General features: G+C 37.6%; 1 protein-coding gene across 1 annotated transcript in view; it reads left to right on the forward strand.

Annotated features, from left to right (window-relative positions):
- Nucleotides 1–16,464, forward strand: part of LOC131959138 (uncharacterized) — a 29,961-nt gene extending 13,497 nt beyond the window's left edge. The window contains exons 2-4 of the mRNA XM_059324243.1: nt 14,485–14,597; nt 14,686–14,856; nt 15,084–16,464. Coding sequence (XP_059180226.1) covers nt 14,485–14,597; nt 14,686–14,856; nt 15,084–16,464 — 1,665 coding nt within the window. The remainder of the gene's footprint in view (nt 1–14,484; nt 14,598–14,685; nt 14,857–15,083) is intronic.
- Nucleotides 16,465–16,967: the final 503 nt, after the last annotated feature.

Genomic DNA, 16,967 nt, shown 5'->3' on the forward strand with positions numbered 1-16,967 from the left:
TTGAATGCTTAAATATCATCTTTGCCATTTTTTCATGGGCTAATGTGCCCCTCTGATTAAACACTGGCCCCTCCTTGGCCCCCTCAGTAAAAGTGGTCTAGAACCGCCACAGGTACCGTGTCTTAAGTATCGGGATAAAATCGTGTGGTGGAGCCTCTAGGGATTCAGTCTGCATCAGTGAATCAGATGTAAAAGAACCAGGTCAGAAAATGTTCCATTAAAATGTCCCACCTTCCTCCACAGAGCTGATGAACATTGTGTTCAAGCATTAGAAACAGGAAGCTGGTTTTGTTTTTGTGTTACTGTGGCCAAATATAGCCCTGCCATTTTCCTTCAATCCTTCAATTTCCTGTTCCAGAGTGCATCTGCTGAGTGACTGATGAAGCAGGTAATTGGAGGTCAAAGTATGTTGTGGTGAAATGGGTCCTTCTGGTGGAATCACTTCTGACAGCAGGAAATGACCGTGTTAAAGAAAAACAGGCATCAACTCAACTTTGTGTCAGCGTGCTTATTTTTTGACTTTGTGACACTAACCTGAACATTAATATAAGTGTTTTAATGTTAGTTGTACATGTCATCTTGATTAAGATGATCCACTATTGTAGACATTCTGTTTTCATGTCTCTGTGTAATATGTTGTGACAGAACTGTATCTGCTTTCTTTTACATCTGCAGTGCTTTTCTTCACAGTTAATGTGGTAACTATGTGGTAGCTACTCCTCAAAGAATCGTCACTAGCACTTATTGATGCACTAATTATTATCGCACTATACCTTGATTGTTTATTTTTTACTCTTCCTGTAAGTCGCTTTGGATAAAAGCGTCTGCTAAATGACTAAATGTAAATGTAACACATGTAAACACTGGCAAGCCTCCGTCACACTCTAAGCTCATATACTAATACAGGGATGGGCAACTGGAGGCCCGGGGGCCGCATACGGCCCGCACCCTCACTTGAAGTGGCCCTCAGTACACTGTAAAAAATAATCTGTTTAATTTACAGTAAAATACCGGCAGCTTTGGTTGCCAGAACTTCACCATAAAAAGTGGGTTTTTTACTGTAAATTTAAATGTAAATATCAGCAAAAACTGTAATTTAGACTAAATAATCACGTTATTTTTAGGGTAATTATGTCATTGTGACATCATGCTATTTCTCCATTAACTTTACATGAAAATGTTATATTTTTACAGCAAAACTGTGTGTTTCCTACAGTTTATATCAGAAGTAAAAATTTTGTGCTATTCTTTGATTTACAGTAATTAAAAGTGTCTACTATGGCGATATACAATTTTTCATTTTACGGCCTATTTCTGATGTAATTTGACAGCGTTTTACTGTAATTTCTACAAACATTTTTTACAGTGTACAACTACATGCATTTGAGCATGAAATCTTAAAAGTGCAGTGTAAAAATGCACAAAATGACTTCTTGCAATTATTGTGATTTCTTTTTTTTTTCAGTGCAAGAACAGCAGACCAACATTAAGTGATTTTTTATTTGTTTCAAACCTTTTGTATTCCTATTTATACTGTTAAACATGCATTTGAGCATGAAATATGTTAAGTAACTGCACTGTAAACATATTTAAAATTGCAGTTTCATCATATCTGGTTAAGTGCACGCTCCTATATGTGGCCCTGTGGTAGTGTTGATGGAAAATTGTGGCCCCCTCCAGCATTTAAGTTTCCCATCCCTGTACTAATACATAATACAAGATATATTCGGATTCTCTCTCTTTTTTTAACAGCTCCAATGGTACCATAGTTGTACTATAGTAACAACATTAGCAAACCTGTAAAATTTGACAACCCCATACTTAATGGCTCCAATTTCACATAAATATTGAAAAAAGTATTACAGTGATTTGCTGCCAGGAATTTTTAGTGACATAGTTTTTTTTATTTGGTGATGCTGATTTATTACTCTTATGTATGGGAGTCTTTCCTGACTATAAATGATTTATTAATAACAATTTCATAATTAGTATATGTGTTCATTTAAGGGATGTTTTTTCAATAATAAACTCCATTAAAGATATAGAATAATATGGTTCAGTAGAAAATACTAACTACTCTGTAATAAACACAGCTATTTAGTGTTAAATTACATATAACATCTAGCTTTAAGTAACGGATATTAAATGTAAAGATGAAATATCATCTCCTAAATGGATATATATGGAAATTATTACTATTAAGTTACTATTAATAATACAGAATTTTATGTGAGTAAGGTATATTAACTGCTACATAATGAATATATCTATAGAGTATTAAATGTATAAAATGTAAAGAATGTATAAAAGATTTTGAAGCTTTGCTATCTTGTATATTCTTGGTTTTATTTTTGTTTTTCCTTTATTTTGTTTTTTTTTTGCTTCACTATTCCCATTGTTAACTCTTTAAGTTTGTTTCAATTTAAGTTGTATGTATTGTACATTACATGACGGACCTCAGGAAGAATAGCTGCAGTTGTGCTGCAGATAATAAGGATCCAAATAAAACAATAAAAAACAATAAACTTTCAGACATTAGTGCCATTACTTGTTATCAAATATCCTCAAAACTTCAATCCAGATTGTATGAAAGCTGGGCTGCTGTCTAAAATAATTATCTTCCTAATTAAAACTGTACCATGACAATACTGTAATATACACTAATTCTGAATGTGATGCCTGCAACAGGTTCCAAAAAAGTTTGGACAGGATATACACTGAAATTACTTCCCACTGTTACTTAATACAAACCTTCAGTTGGTCAAAAGTTTGTGCTTCATTATGCAGAACACATTTTCAAGCATGTGTGTGGAAGGGGGCGTAGCTGGCTTCTCCTGCCTGCAAAGAAAGCACACCAGTTCCAAATCATTTACATTTAGTCATTTAGCAGACGCTTTTATCCAAAGCGACTTACAGGAAGAGTAAAAACAAACAATCAAGGTATAGTGCGATAATATTTAAGTGCATCAATAAGTGCTAGTGACAATTCTTTGAGGAGTAGAATTATCGTGTGGTTCTAGGAAGAAAATGCTCTCTGAGGCTACGTTTACACGAGGACGGTCTGAACAGAAGACGAAAAAGTGGCGTTGCGTCTTCACTTTTTATTCCTCGTTTAGACGAGCATTTTCGGGAGGAAATCTGCATGTATACGGTGACGCAAAAGTGTGTGAAATTCGATTGTATGCAGCCAGGCGGCATCACTTAAAGCCATAAGAGCATCTTTGGGCATGCAGAAGTTTTCACGCCACACATTTTCATCAGCTACTCCTTCCACAAAGTTCTCCACCATCACTAGATCTCCCAGGTCTCGTTCACAGCCGTCTGGCTCGCCTCCGACCAATTGCTGCATCCAGAATGTGATAGAGGTAATTACAGATCCTTCTCTGTTCACTAATACTATCTGTACATATCCTGTACATTTGGTGGAAAGACTCCTGTAAGTTTATTAGAGCTGCCAGAGCAGTTTGAAGGTCCGACGCATGGAAATAATCCCACGTTTGTTTATTTCCTGTACTGGAGCATGTATGTGACGTAAACACATACGTGACGTGAGCAGATCAGATCAGAGTTTTGTGTCTTGTCAGTGTAGACGACACGCTACGGAGGAGAGGATTTAACTTTTCCACTTTGGAAGGTGGTTTCAGATTTTTGCGTCTTTAAGCCCCAAAAACGCCGTCACCGTCTAAACGAAAGGCACTTCCGATAAAATATTTTGTTGTTTTTACCCGCAAGCGTCCTCGTGTAAACGGGGCCTGAAGAGCTGGGTCTACAGGAGTTTTTTAAAGGTAGAGCGGGAAATCAGTTCATCAACCTCTCCATAAAAACCTGGTCAAGACTCCACTCATGTGCCAGATAATTCCATCCTCCTCGCTAGTGCTGACCAAGGTTATAATAATTTTTTATTAGTTTTAATTTCGTTGTGAATTTTTGTTTTCAAATTCAGTTAGTTTTAATTAGTTTTTAGAGTGAGTTTGCTTGTTTTGATTTAGTTTTGATTTTTTGAAAATGCTTAGTTTTAGTTTAGTTTTTATTAGTTTTAGAGTTAGTTTTAGTTTTTTTGTAATGAGCTATGTGTTGGTTGCCAGATTCAAAGAGGTCATAATACATTTTGCCTTTATTCCCTTTGGTTTATCCATCTTAGCCCCAATAAGGTTATTAACTCTTACAGTTCCAGGTGTTTTGAATTTTGTTTGGAGTGTAGACATCCCAGTCTCAGTAAACATATTTACCATGTGTTCCTGCATGTTCACTAACCAGCAGCTGTTTATTTGGAGCTAAATAAATACATTTCATATCAACCAAAAAGGATTATACAGTGTTTGTGATTTTCAGCGCAGCTGCAAAAAAGTGATTTGTAATCTCATGGTTGAATTGAAGACTTTCACTTGTACACAGTGAAAACACAACATCCAAAGTTTACAGAGTGTTGCGCTGGCGACACTTTAACCATAATAACTAAACGGTTTGCACTATCGGGAAAATTCCGATGTTTTCTGAAAGCTGAGAAGTTGCTCTTTACAGCCAACATGGTGTCATTACGGTAATTTAACTCGCGCTTCTCCTGGAAGCCCACAAAGCAGGAATACACACACTCAGCGGTGGAGAAATAGAAACACTGGATTATGTATGAAACAAGTTGACAAAGATGACATTTTAACTATAATTTCAGTTAGTTTTGTAACCCCACAGTACAGTTTCAGTTAGTTATCGTTTTTTAAAAACTCTTGTTTTTATTTATATTTCAGTTAACGAAAATGTTTTTTCAATTCTAGTTTTCGTTATTTCGTTAGTTTTCACAAGTCCCGATTTTTTGGACTTGTGACTTGACTCAGACTAACACTCTGATGACTCGGGATCAAAGCATGATGTTTGGGACTCCTCGGGCATATTTAAAATGATTTTTCTCAACAATGCATATAAAGAAACCGAGCAACCACATGATAAAAGTTGACTTTGGAATGAAAAAGTTAATGTCTTTTCAGTTAGGAACCATTGGTTGATTTTGGAATAAATAAATAAACTCTGTAAAATGGTGACAGTCATTATGTTTAATATATATATATTTTTTATTCAAAGCAATCTTTGAACTTGACTCAGACTCAACCTTGATGACTCAGACTCAGGTAATGACTTGACTCTGACTCGTATTTGTACTTAGTTTGTACTTGTACTTGACTTAGATTTGGACTCCATCTCAGGTATTGGTACCATCACAGATGCAAAATTTGAACTTTGAGCTGGTGACAATCTTTATTTCCCCTACTTATAACCAAGATTGGGCTGTTTCCATAGAGGTGCAAGACTGAAAAGAGAGGCCTGTGTGAGTAACATGACAGCAGCAAAAAGATAAAAAAGAAAAAACACACCCTGAAACTGTTTGGAGTTCATAGGGTTAATAAAATATGATTTCATCAATTTGTGCTAAGGTAATAGCAGTATAACTGACAAGCATGGTAATAAGATATTATCACCATGCAGCTCAGTGCAACCCTGAATCCAATCACAAGCAGAAATGCAATTTTATATTTATAACAACGTCAACAATTAAATGGTCAATTCACACGAATAACAAAAAAATTAATTTAAAAAATCTATTTACCGCTTGTGGTATTGAGCATAGATACAGACAAGTACATAGATACAGAAGAGCAGGAAAACCTAAATAAACAAGTGCAGTAACATAATGAATACAGATGATTCTATACACATGAGGTCACTGAAAGGTTTAATGAGGATTTAAATGATGCTAATAATAAGCTATGGCCTTCACAGTCAGCAGGACTCACTCATAACTGTTGTGTAGAAAACAAAAAATGGTGAACACCAATTCCCAAGAAAATTTTGTTATAACAAAGAACAAATTTTTTTTTGCAATCAAACTGTCCCACACACTTTAAAAGGGTAAAAATTCTAAGAAAACAGTTCACAGCGCACTGTGGGAGTGACCTGTCAATCACAATGTAGGCACACCTAAATCATACTCTGCTTTTTCTTCTATTTTACTAAATAGGACCATCATTTACATAATGATTGTGCTGTATTGAAGAGGACTTGAAAGTTACAACTGAGAAACTCATTACTAGAATGTTTATTGATGTAATCATAGGAGAGGTATGGGCATATTTATATCGACTGATATACAGACTTCTTCACGAGGCCTGTTTCCAGATATTGTTGTTTTTAAATGGCTGTTCTTATTATTGCTATTGTTGTTATATAGGTGAGTTGCTGTATTTTATTTTGTTTTCTTTAATTTGAATTAACTTCTGCATTGGCCTCACTTTTCAAGTGTGGAAACAATGGATCTCCTGTAAGAACACTCGTCGGATCATTCAGTTCACTTGCTGACTAAGGGCCCCTAAGGTCAATACTATGGCGTCATATTTGAGTCAAAATTCGCGCGAAATTATTTCATGTCACGCACAGAGATTTCAACTGCCGCACGCACTTGTTTGATCTTCACGCACATATTCAGCAACCGAGTGAAGCAATAGAAACTAGAAAATTTCCTCCGGGGAAATTCTGAAAGGGCCACGGGGGCTACTGCCGGTGTGTGTACACTATGATGAGATTCTTCAGAGATTTCAAACAATTAATACTAGTAATGTTATGATACTACATTATATACAAGGAGCACACCTATAACAAGCATTCCTTTTCAAGTATTTATTTATACAGCAACCTATGCCCTTTAACCTCAAAATGTGTGTGTGTGTGTGTGTGTGTGTGTGAAACATGTGTATCTGGAGGAGTGTGCACGCTTACGCATGTTGGTGCCGCATCTGTGTGTCCTACACCCAAACTATAACTCTGACAGCTCTACCAGAGGATTGTGAGTGAGAAGACAAATTTTCCTACGTTTCTATGTATAAATTATCTCTGTACAGTGGAATTTGCGGCCTGGAGCGCAGTTTTCAAATGTATTTTTTGACAATTTTTTCTCACCCTCTGCACTCTGGCGATGACATCACACACTGTGACATGAACATTCCGTGCAATACACACCCATTATAATCTCAGAATTTCTCCAAGAATGATCATGGTCATTGAACAGGGATTGATAAAAAACTATATGACCTATCGAGATGTGGATTAATACACTGATACACAAGACTTGTGTCTACTGTTTAAAGTTTAAATGGAGTCTCTAGGTGAAATTATGCCGGAGAAGCAGACGTTTGAAAATCTCCAATTATTGTTATTATTCGCTATTTTTTTTTCCGGCCGTCCCATTTACTTCAATGCAACACAGTTTATCGCGAAAAATCCGTATTCCGTAGAGAAAAGTAATAGCACACCGATCCCGATCAAACCGCACGTTTTGATATGTAATTTGTAGCGGGACGAAATTGTGTCTGGAAGAGGAAGAAGAAAAAATCCACAGTATAACAACACTGGCCCAGCTATTGCTGTAGGGACCAGTGCTCGGTGCGATTGCCATGTGGCCCTAATAATCAATAAATGGCTATGTGGTTATTTATTGAGGAAATACGCTAACGCGGCAGTTGAAATCTGCGCGCGTGACACGAAATAATTTACGAACACAGAGAGATCTGCGCGTATGCAGATGTGTTAGTGCTTGCGCGACTTATGACTCAAATATGACGCCATACAATACATTTGGCCACAAAGACCATAACTTAGTTCACTGTCTGCAGTGGCTGCCTTGGTCCCACTGGAGCAAGGCCATACTGCACTGATTACAGCCGCCCTTTATCACCTCCACTGTCAAGACAAAGGGATGTTACATAACACACTGATAGAGACACACATTCATTTACAAAAGATGAGATAACCTTAGAATGCACTCTGGCAGCACAGATGAGCAAACATACACTAGCAGACGCTCATAGGGACACAACAAATAGGATCTGAGAGCCTACAACATGATTTAGTTAAGGACAAGTTTCTGGTCATATTCCATAGTATTCATACATACACAACAAGATAAAGAATGACCATACTTTGTTGATTCTAATCTTAAGGATCCCGCAGTGTTTAAATGTTTCCCTGGAAGACAGAATCTACAAACTTGGGTGACATTACACATTGACTACCTGCTGTACATTTTATCTCAACTCCTTATCTTGCCTCACTCAGTTCCCCCAGAGTTTCTCCTCAACACAAACACTTGAGTGCTTCAAACTCTCTTATCTACACAAACAAGATATTATCATTTACATAATTGCAACATAAGAGTTCTTGTTCAGCTTCAATTTCCAAAAAATGTTGCCAAAGTGACATTTTGCAGTAATTTGTTGATCCGAGAAAAGCTCTCTTGAGGGACTCGAATATATCACAAAAGGCACTTTGACAACCCAAAATTTAGCTTAATTTCAATTGGACTCTGGTGCACTTAAATCCTTTTTATGCTTTGTTTGGTCAACAATAGTATTTTTGGTGTGAACCAAAACAACCGGTCAGAAACCGATTGCGAGAGGGTGTCTCGGTCCGTTTCTAAACGAAGTCTAGTGCAGTTCAAATGCACTGTGAATGTAATCAGACCCAGTTACAGGACAAGAACCAAAATGCAGGATTGTGGGCTTCAAAAAAGGCATTTGACACTGTTAACCACAGTGTCCTACTCAATAAGTTAAAGAAATTCAAATTGTCACCTGAAGCTCTTAAATGGCTTAAATCATATCTGGAGGGTAGACAGTAGTGTGTTAGGGTCAATGGCGTGAAGTCAAGTGTGTTAGGAAACAGCATGGGTGTACCACAAGGATCCGTGCTTGGTCCATTGCTGGTCACTATGTAGATTTATGACCTGCCGAACTGCTGCCCAAGTGTCAACTGCCAGATGTATGCTGATGACACCATCATCCATGTGTCCACTGAAACACCCAGCCTGGCAGGCGAGCACCTGATGCAGGTTTTATCAAACATCTTGGCACGGCTTGAGTTATCCCACCTTACTCTTAATGTTAAAAAAAACTGTCGCTTTGCTTCTCCATGCGTAACAGGCCTGATCATGAAGTATTTCAGGTCAGGATTAAGGAGGAAATCACTGAAGTAGTGAATGAGGTGAAGAACATCCTAGACAAACAGTCAGGTTTAGTACATCTGTAATAAGGTCAAACCAAATCATAACTGTTTTCGTTTTATCAGAAGGAACCTGTCACACCAAGCTGCAAAACTATACATGCATGCTATGATTCTTTCTCATTTATCATACTGCATCACATCATGGTCACAGTCTTCTACAACCACTATGAAACCTATAGTCTCCATATACAAGCAAGCCATAAAAATCATGGACCAAAAACCAACGAAATGGCATCACTGCCGCATCTTAAGGAAACACAACATTCTCACTTTTGAAAATTTTATTAACCTCAGTATTCTAAGATTCTTTTGTTAAATGTTTAAATAATCATGTGTCAACACTGTTTTCTGAAGTGGCCATCAGGCATCAGAGTGACCAAACCAGCATCCACTTGTGGTGATTGTCTCATCCCACAATGCAACACTTCTTTCTGCCAGTCTGCTCTCTCTGTAAAGGAGCCAAACTTTGGAACTCTCTACCCACTGAGTTAAATAGACTGGATTATTAGAGACCAATAGTAAAGCTTTTAACAAAGGACTCAAACAGTGGCTAAAATCTAATCAACAGTGCACACATGAATAGTTCTTAACTGGTTTACTGTTTGCTCATATTGGCCCTCATTTATCAAGCGAGTGTAGAAAGGAGTGCAGATCTGAGTGTATATTTGGTCTTACAACAGGGTCCACGTGTGATTTATCAAACGATCGTATCTCGCCAATCACAGCGTAAGAATGATCGGCTGTTGATAAATGTGGCGGCTCGAAACATGCGTAATTTAAATACCACGCCCTAATATATACCCGATTCAGAAGACTCGCCTTCAGAGTTTATGACACCGAAGGGCGCAATACGGCCCAAAAGAGGATTTTTTCACCCCCTAAAGTCAGCTTTATTAGCAAAGTGCACCGTTACAATTAACAATAGGGGCAATATAGACATATTAAAGAAATACGCAGCGACGGAGGTTTATGAAATAAAAGTACTTATAGTTATAAACTCAAACAAGTTCACTAAATATTTTACATTTGGAGCACGGACTTAGAAGTTTTCAGCTTTTTGGTTGAAGGAGGTAAACAATGTTTTAAAGTAAGTTTTAATTCAAGAAGAAGAGGAATTTCTCAGTCAGAAAGTGAAACGCTGACGTCCAACAGCTGCAACACAACAAACTAGTTTTGTTTGGCAGCATAAAAAGTGAAAAAGAAGGAAATCAGTGGTGCTGTCAGCAGAGTAGCGGACTATTAAACTCCCGGCGAGGTTTGAGTAATTACATTGTGATATATAAAGCCTAATAATCTATATAATATCCGAATATTGCTATTATTATGATGGAGATATATTATTCACCTCTTTACATTTACTAATAATGATGTCCTCGTCAGAGGAGCGTGTGACAGCGCTGATTGGAAATGTTTCTATTCGGGCAGAACCGCTGGTAAAAGAGACGCTGACGCTCCGGTGTCGGAGCTGGATAATAATAATAATAATAATAATAATAACAGTAAATAGCAAAAGACAACAACATTTAATATCCTCGGCTGGTATTCTGTTTAAAGAATTTCACGATCGCAGGGTGTATTTATTTTTGGATTATGTTTTAGTGATAAATTATGTAGTCTAAACATGTTTTGCTTTGTCACTATTAAAAATCAAAACACCACAGAGTTTTATCAGCTCCAGGCATCGATACAATAGTCTAAGATCAATTCTCCGACTCAGACGTGTGGACTTCATGCTGACTCAAATTTGCGTACACGAGCTGAGAGCAGACGTGAGATCTGATTGTACCGTCCGCTCACGTCCAAATTGATAAATGCCGAGGCTTGCGTAGAAATCATCTTACGCCCACTTTACGCTCACTTTCTGACGTACGCTCGTTTGATAAATGAGGGCCACTGTCTTTGCTCTGTTGCATTTTTATGTTCCTTATTGAAAATTGCTTGTACTTCTTTGACTTCTTTTTCCCCATTGTTTTGTTGCTGTTTTTTCCCTATCTTTGTCTGGTCCTTCCTTTTTCCATTCTTGTTATTTTAATTGCCCTATATTTTAATTGCCCTATCTTTTCAAAAACTGCCTATGGACAAGTGTTCCGAATTAGCACTTGTGCTAAAACAATTAAACAATGCATCTGGTTCTTTCCAATGTAATTGCTATGTCCATATCAAATAAACACTAAATAAAAAAAAAAAAAGCTTGGGCAGCAATAATTCATAGTTTGTTCATCTCCAGCACCAACTTTCCAACAAATTAGAAATAATACTGCAAGTAGATTTCCAGCCCATTTATGCATGCATATGGACTTGGGTTGTAAATGGTCCCTGAGAAATTAATTTGGTATGTAAGTTTTTAGAAGTGTTTTTTCCATAAGGCCCAATGTCATTTTGACATCAGAATATGATTGGTGTACTAATTCTCTGATATCAAACAGGTCCAATGTTAAAAAAAACATCACTCTTTTGGGAGTTCAGAACAGGAATTTTCTTTTGTCTGACTTTTGGTCCAAAGACATCTTTTGGACACTTTCTGACTAGTTTGTGGAACATATCCAAAACCATGTCCATTTAAAACAATTATTTACCAAATGTTGGAAATGTTAAATAATTTCTGCACAAATATTGTTGGCTTTCCAACAGTCCACAGTTCAGTCAGAAAATGGATCAGTTGCTCCAGCTTGGCCTCTCAACAGTTGGAATTGGGGTCTTCAACTAAGGTCCTTCCTGTCACTGCCTTCTTAATTTTCTCCTCTCATCTCTGACCTCCACAGGATACTGAAGAGACCAGCACATATTATCTTCCAGCCATGACCGGACTGAAGCTGTTTGAAGTTGATAAAAAGCCCAATACTCATCTTTTAAAAAAATCACTAATATAATCCCATGGGATGAGGGACAAATTAACAACTAGTTATGAATCCAACAATTGATATGTCAGATGAAAGAGGAGCTTGGTGACCTCACCAACACACAAATTATACCAGCTAATACCAGAGCAAGGCAACGGATTAAGTCACTAATTGCTTATGTAGGTTTGAGCATTCATTACCACTGTGTGTGTGTGTGTGTGTGTGTGTGTGTAAAAAAAAATTACCATATGGACATTGAATGTTTTCTGTGTGTGAGTTGTGACAGTTTAAGTACAGGTGAATGTGTGTGTGTGTGTGTATGGTTTGGGGTGGGGGTTGGGGGTCACAGGTGGGGTGCCTGCTGTGCTATAAAAGGGAAATACTGTTGGGGCTTCGGGGCTACCCGGACCTGTTGTATATGTGCACCGGAAGTAATCAGTGAAGAGCCTGTTGTTGAGTACAGTTACACTCTCTCGTGTTTTCATTGATGGTATCAAACTGGAGTTAACACCAGCCAGGTCTCTCTCCTGGCATGTGAGATTGTCGGTCAGTCTGGTTTTTATAATGTTTAGATTTACCCTTCTCTTTTAAATACAGCCCCACACAATTTTATACCAGCAACACTTAAATCACACAAAGGTAAAACTTTTCACCGTATCCCTTTTTATAATAACCAGAACCTCAGAGTCCACAATCAATAAAAGCACAAAAGCATCTGTGTTAATGAAAACTGTATTCACTGTATCAATGTCCAAAATACAATCAGTTCATTGTTTATTCGTATTCACAGTTCATTCACTTTGTTTTTCAGTTTATTTGTAGAATGGGGCGAAAACAAGAGTGTGTGTGTGTGTGTGTGTGTGTCAGCATTCCATATGGAACTAGAATGCTTAGCTGCTTTGATGTTGGTTGAACATTCTATTCTCGTCATTCTTCTATCTAGGCAAAAGGAACAAACTGACCATATCAACACAGACCTTCATCGAGTGTAGCTGCTTTTATTTTCACAGATCAAGCATTGCTCAACATGGATAAGGTAAGACATGAAGACATTCAACTTTCTAACAGTTAAATGTTTGTTAAAGGCAATATTGCACAACAGGTGAATTTAGAACATGAGTCCTTGAAAAGCGTAGATATTTATAGTCTATCTGAATGCACATATCTTGCAAATTAAATTGAAAGATTTTTGTTTGTGAATTGTGCATAGCACCAATAGCCAACTGCAACTGTCACAGTTTTTTTCAATCGCTAACAAGCGCTTACCCATACTTCAGATACTTTTTCTAAACTCTTAACACGGACTCACACCTACAAAACACAACTGACCAAATGGATAATTTTCTTCTCAAAAACACATTTTGTTAAATATATACTAACTCTTCATTTCAAAATAGAACACATCTTTCTCTGCACACACTAACTTTACCAAAACACTGGAAATCTGACTCAAAATGAAATTATTCTGTGAAAGAATAACACTTGTTTTCACTTCACAAGGTACATGCAGTCAATCAAAGTACACCAGGTTTCAAAATACTGGCTGTTGTTGACATTACAAAAAGTGCATAGACTTTTATGTTTCAGTTTTACAGGTATTTGCATGCAAAACATGCAATCCACCGTTTTTACACTAAATTTCTTGGTCGGGAACTGTATGTCCACATGTAATGTTCACATTCAAAATCATTCCAGTAGAAAGCAAATCAGTTTGTTTTTTCCTTTACTGTTTACATTTTTTTTCAATTGCTAAAACAATAATTCCTGTTGTGTGAATCGATTGCTCGGTTGTCTAAACTAATTCTCCGAATCAAACATCCTTTTGACAAAACCATAAACTATCTTCATCTAGTAAAACACTATTTGCAGATCTCAGTCATTCCTTTTGCAAAACTCCAAACACAATTCTCCTGCAATAAGAATTCTGAGAAAAGGACAGGAGGATTCGAAAAATGTGTTTTCGCAATTGAGAAAAACTGTATTACAGGAGGTACATTAGAAATACTGTTTACAATATGATAGAACAGAAAAAGTTTTACAGTATTGCTTACAGTGAACAAAATATCCATGAAACACACATGAGCATTCTGAACAAAAAAAATTACTGTATCTAATCTCTGCGATCTTCAGGGTTAGGCCACATTTTTTCATCAACATCGCATCTGATATTGTTTTTGAACTGATATCATTGCAGAAGCAGAGGTTTTTATACTGTATCTATGGTTTGGAATATTGTTTTTGCTATTGTGGGATGTTGTGTGTTAACATTCTTAAATAATACAAAAACAATCCATAATTTTGTTGCGAGGTATAGCTTGTCTGTTAAGGAAATGTGTCTGACTGCATATTGTGTGGAAACGACATGAAATGTGTGAATGGTATGGCTACAAAATACCATGCTGTGCTAATTGTGTGAAGAGTTTAGAAAAAGTATCTGAAGTATGGGTAAGCGCTTCTTAGCGACTGAAAAAAACTGTAATATTGTTGTCAAAGTTTGAACATAGAATGTAGACTGTTTTTTCTTCCAGTCAAGTACCAATGTGTTTTTTTTTTAAATGCATAAACGATTCTAAAACCTGTTTGTTTTTCTTCCTGTCAGATACCATCAGATGAAATAGGAGAGATGAGGTGCAGTGATTTGGACCTGCCTATGCTCACATCAGATACTGTGAGCAAATGGATAACGCCGCATCTCAATGATATAAAGGCCAAGTAAGTAAAACTTAGAGGTCATCAATCAATTAGTTAGACACTGGGTAAATGTTTGTTTTGCTTAACCATTCATATTATTTTCTTCCAGGCAGTGGACTTCCCTTCATATCAACATCGATAACAACACAGTCATGATTTTATCCAACATATGTCACGAAATTACAGAGACGGTCTCTAACTTGGTCCTGGACGATGTAATGCCTCAGGTTTATCAGTGGATGGAGAATATCAACAACCCCAGCAAAACTTCTGCCGTAACGTAAGACATTATTTTCCACAGCCAAAAACTGTGTTATTCACTTATAATATTTTCTCAAACATCATTATTGATGGTGAACTTGCATGTCATTCCAAATTCTGTTGTTGCTGAATACTATCATTATTTATCTGGGTAGAGTTTGGACCCCTTGAGTCTAAAAAATGTTTTAGAATGTCACTATTCAGAGCAGATCACTTTACTAAAGTATGACTATTTTTCTTTTTCAGGAATCGGATTAAATCTCCATATAGGAACCGTAACTATCACACAATAACAGTCGAGGATATTGAAGCTTGCCTTGGAAATTCTCTTCACCAAAGTCTTGGAGAATTTTTAGGAGTCATAGAGGAGAGTTGTAGAGACTCTGAACAGCTGCTGCACCTGGTTGCAGAAGAAGTTGCCAAGCAAGTCAACCGCACACTGATTTATATCAGGGAGTCATTCTCTTCTCAACAAGTGGAGCAATCTTTTGAGTTTGAATCACCACTTTCTCCAACTCAGGAAATGGTTTACCACATGTCCAACATATTGAGGAGATGCCTGGTAAAGCAGCCCCAACCTAATCTCCCTGATGAACGATCTGCCCAAGAGTTTTCTCCAATTTCTCTAATTTTCCAATTACCCCAAGATCTTAACTCAACTGATGAAGAATCAGCAGTTATTGAGTTTTCTCCTGAATCCAGTCCAGATGACAAGAACATGGTTCAGGAGCTCAGCACAGAGGATGACCAAGACTTTCTATCTGAGACCCCTGATGAAGGATCATCAGTCAAAGAGTTGTCTCAGGCATCCAGTCCAGATGATGATAACATGGTTTGGGAGTTCAGCACAGATGATGACAACGACTCTCTAACTGAGACCCACCATGAGTTCCCTGATGAAGAATCCCCAGTCAAAGAGTTGTCTCAGGCACCCAGTCCAGATGATGATAACATGGTTAGGAAGTTCAGCACAGAGGATGACAACGACTCTCTATGGGAGACACAGCTGGAGCTTCCTGATCAAAGATCCCCAGTCAAAGAGTTGTCTCAGGCACCCAGTCGATTTGCCATTTTGAGCTCAGTTCTTTCCACCAGTAGAAAGGAGTTCACACCGAAAGAGAAGATCTTTCTCTCTGTGTTTGTTTGTAAGCTGTTGGACCACATCGCCCACTCCACCAAAACATCAGCGCAAGACTTGGACTTTGATGGAATTGTGAAGAATCTGATGAAGATTCTGGGAGAAAAAAGTTTCTGTCTACCACAGACTGTTGGAAACCTCCACATTACCATCTTTAAGGAGCTTTGTCTGGAGTTTGGATCTGCAAAGCAGCTGTGTGCTGCTATGATATGTGAAGGTGTGGTGTTTGAGGAGGCTGTTGCCAAGGAATTAAAAAGGCAGCTGCAGAAGGCTTCATGCCCCAGCTTTGTTACAAAAGTCTTCAGATTTTTCAAAATAAGAAGCAAAAAAGTGGTTCCAATCTATGAAGTCAACACATCAGTGTCCCAAAGTGGAGTCTTACTGGAGAATGGATCAACACCCCTGCCTCAGAAGAAAAAGAAGTGCCCTGCCATCATCGGGATGTTCTCTGCCATAGCCAAGATTCTGAGGAAGCCCTTCACCTCCTAAAAGAGCGAGGGATCACAGGATGACTAACTCATGGAAGTATCATGTATAATTTTTTCCCCCAGTTTTTCCCCAAGATCTTAACTATACTGATTTGCCTTCATCTTGAAAATCAATCCCTTTTTTCTTTTAATAATCGCGTCTGTAGTTTTTCAAGATGAAGTTACACTCTTAAAACGGATGTTTGTTTCAGGACTATGTCTTGCAATGGCCACTTCGCTCATATGGTTAAACAAAAACATCCTTGTTAAGAGTGATTGCAGCACATTTTGCATGTTCTCCTTGTGCTGACATTGGGTTTTCCCCGGGTGCTCCGGTTTCTTCCCACATTCCTTTTTCTGGAAAAAATCCTGCAGTTTCATGATGAAAAGAACATTTTTCGCCCGACTAAATTCTTCAGTTTGATACTTTGGCCGTCTGTGTGGAGTTTGCAACAGCGAGGGATCTCAGGATGACTAACTCAGGGAAGTATTATTTATAATTTTTTTCAATCCCCCCCCTTCCCA

Source organism: Centropristis striata, chromosome 21 (genome assembly GCF_030273125.1).
Source record: "Centropristis striata isolate RG_2023a ecotype Rhode Island chromosome 21, C.striata_1.0, whole genome shotgun sequence".
Lineage (NCBI taxonomy): Eukaryota > Metazoa > Chordata > Actinopteri > Perciformes > Serranidae > Centropristis > Centropristis striata.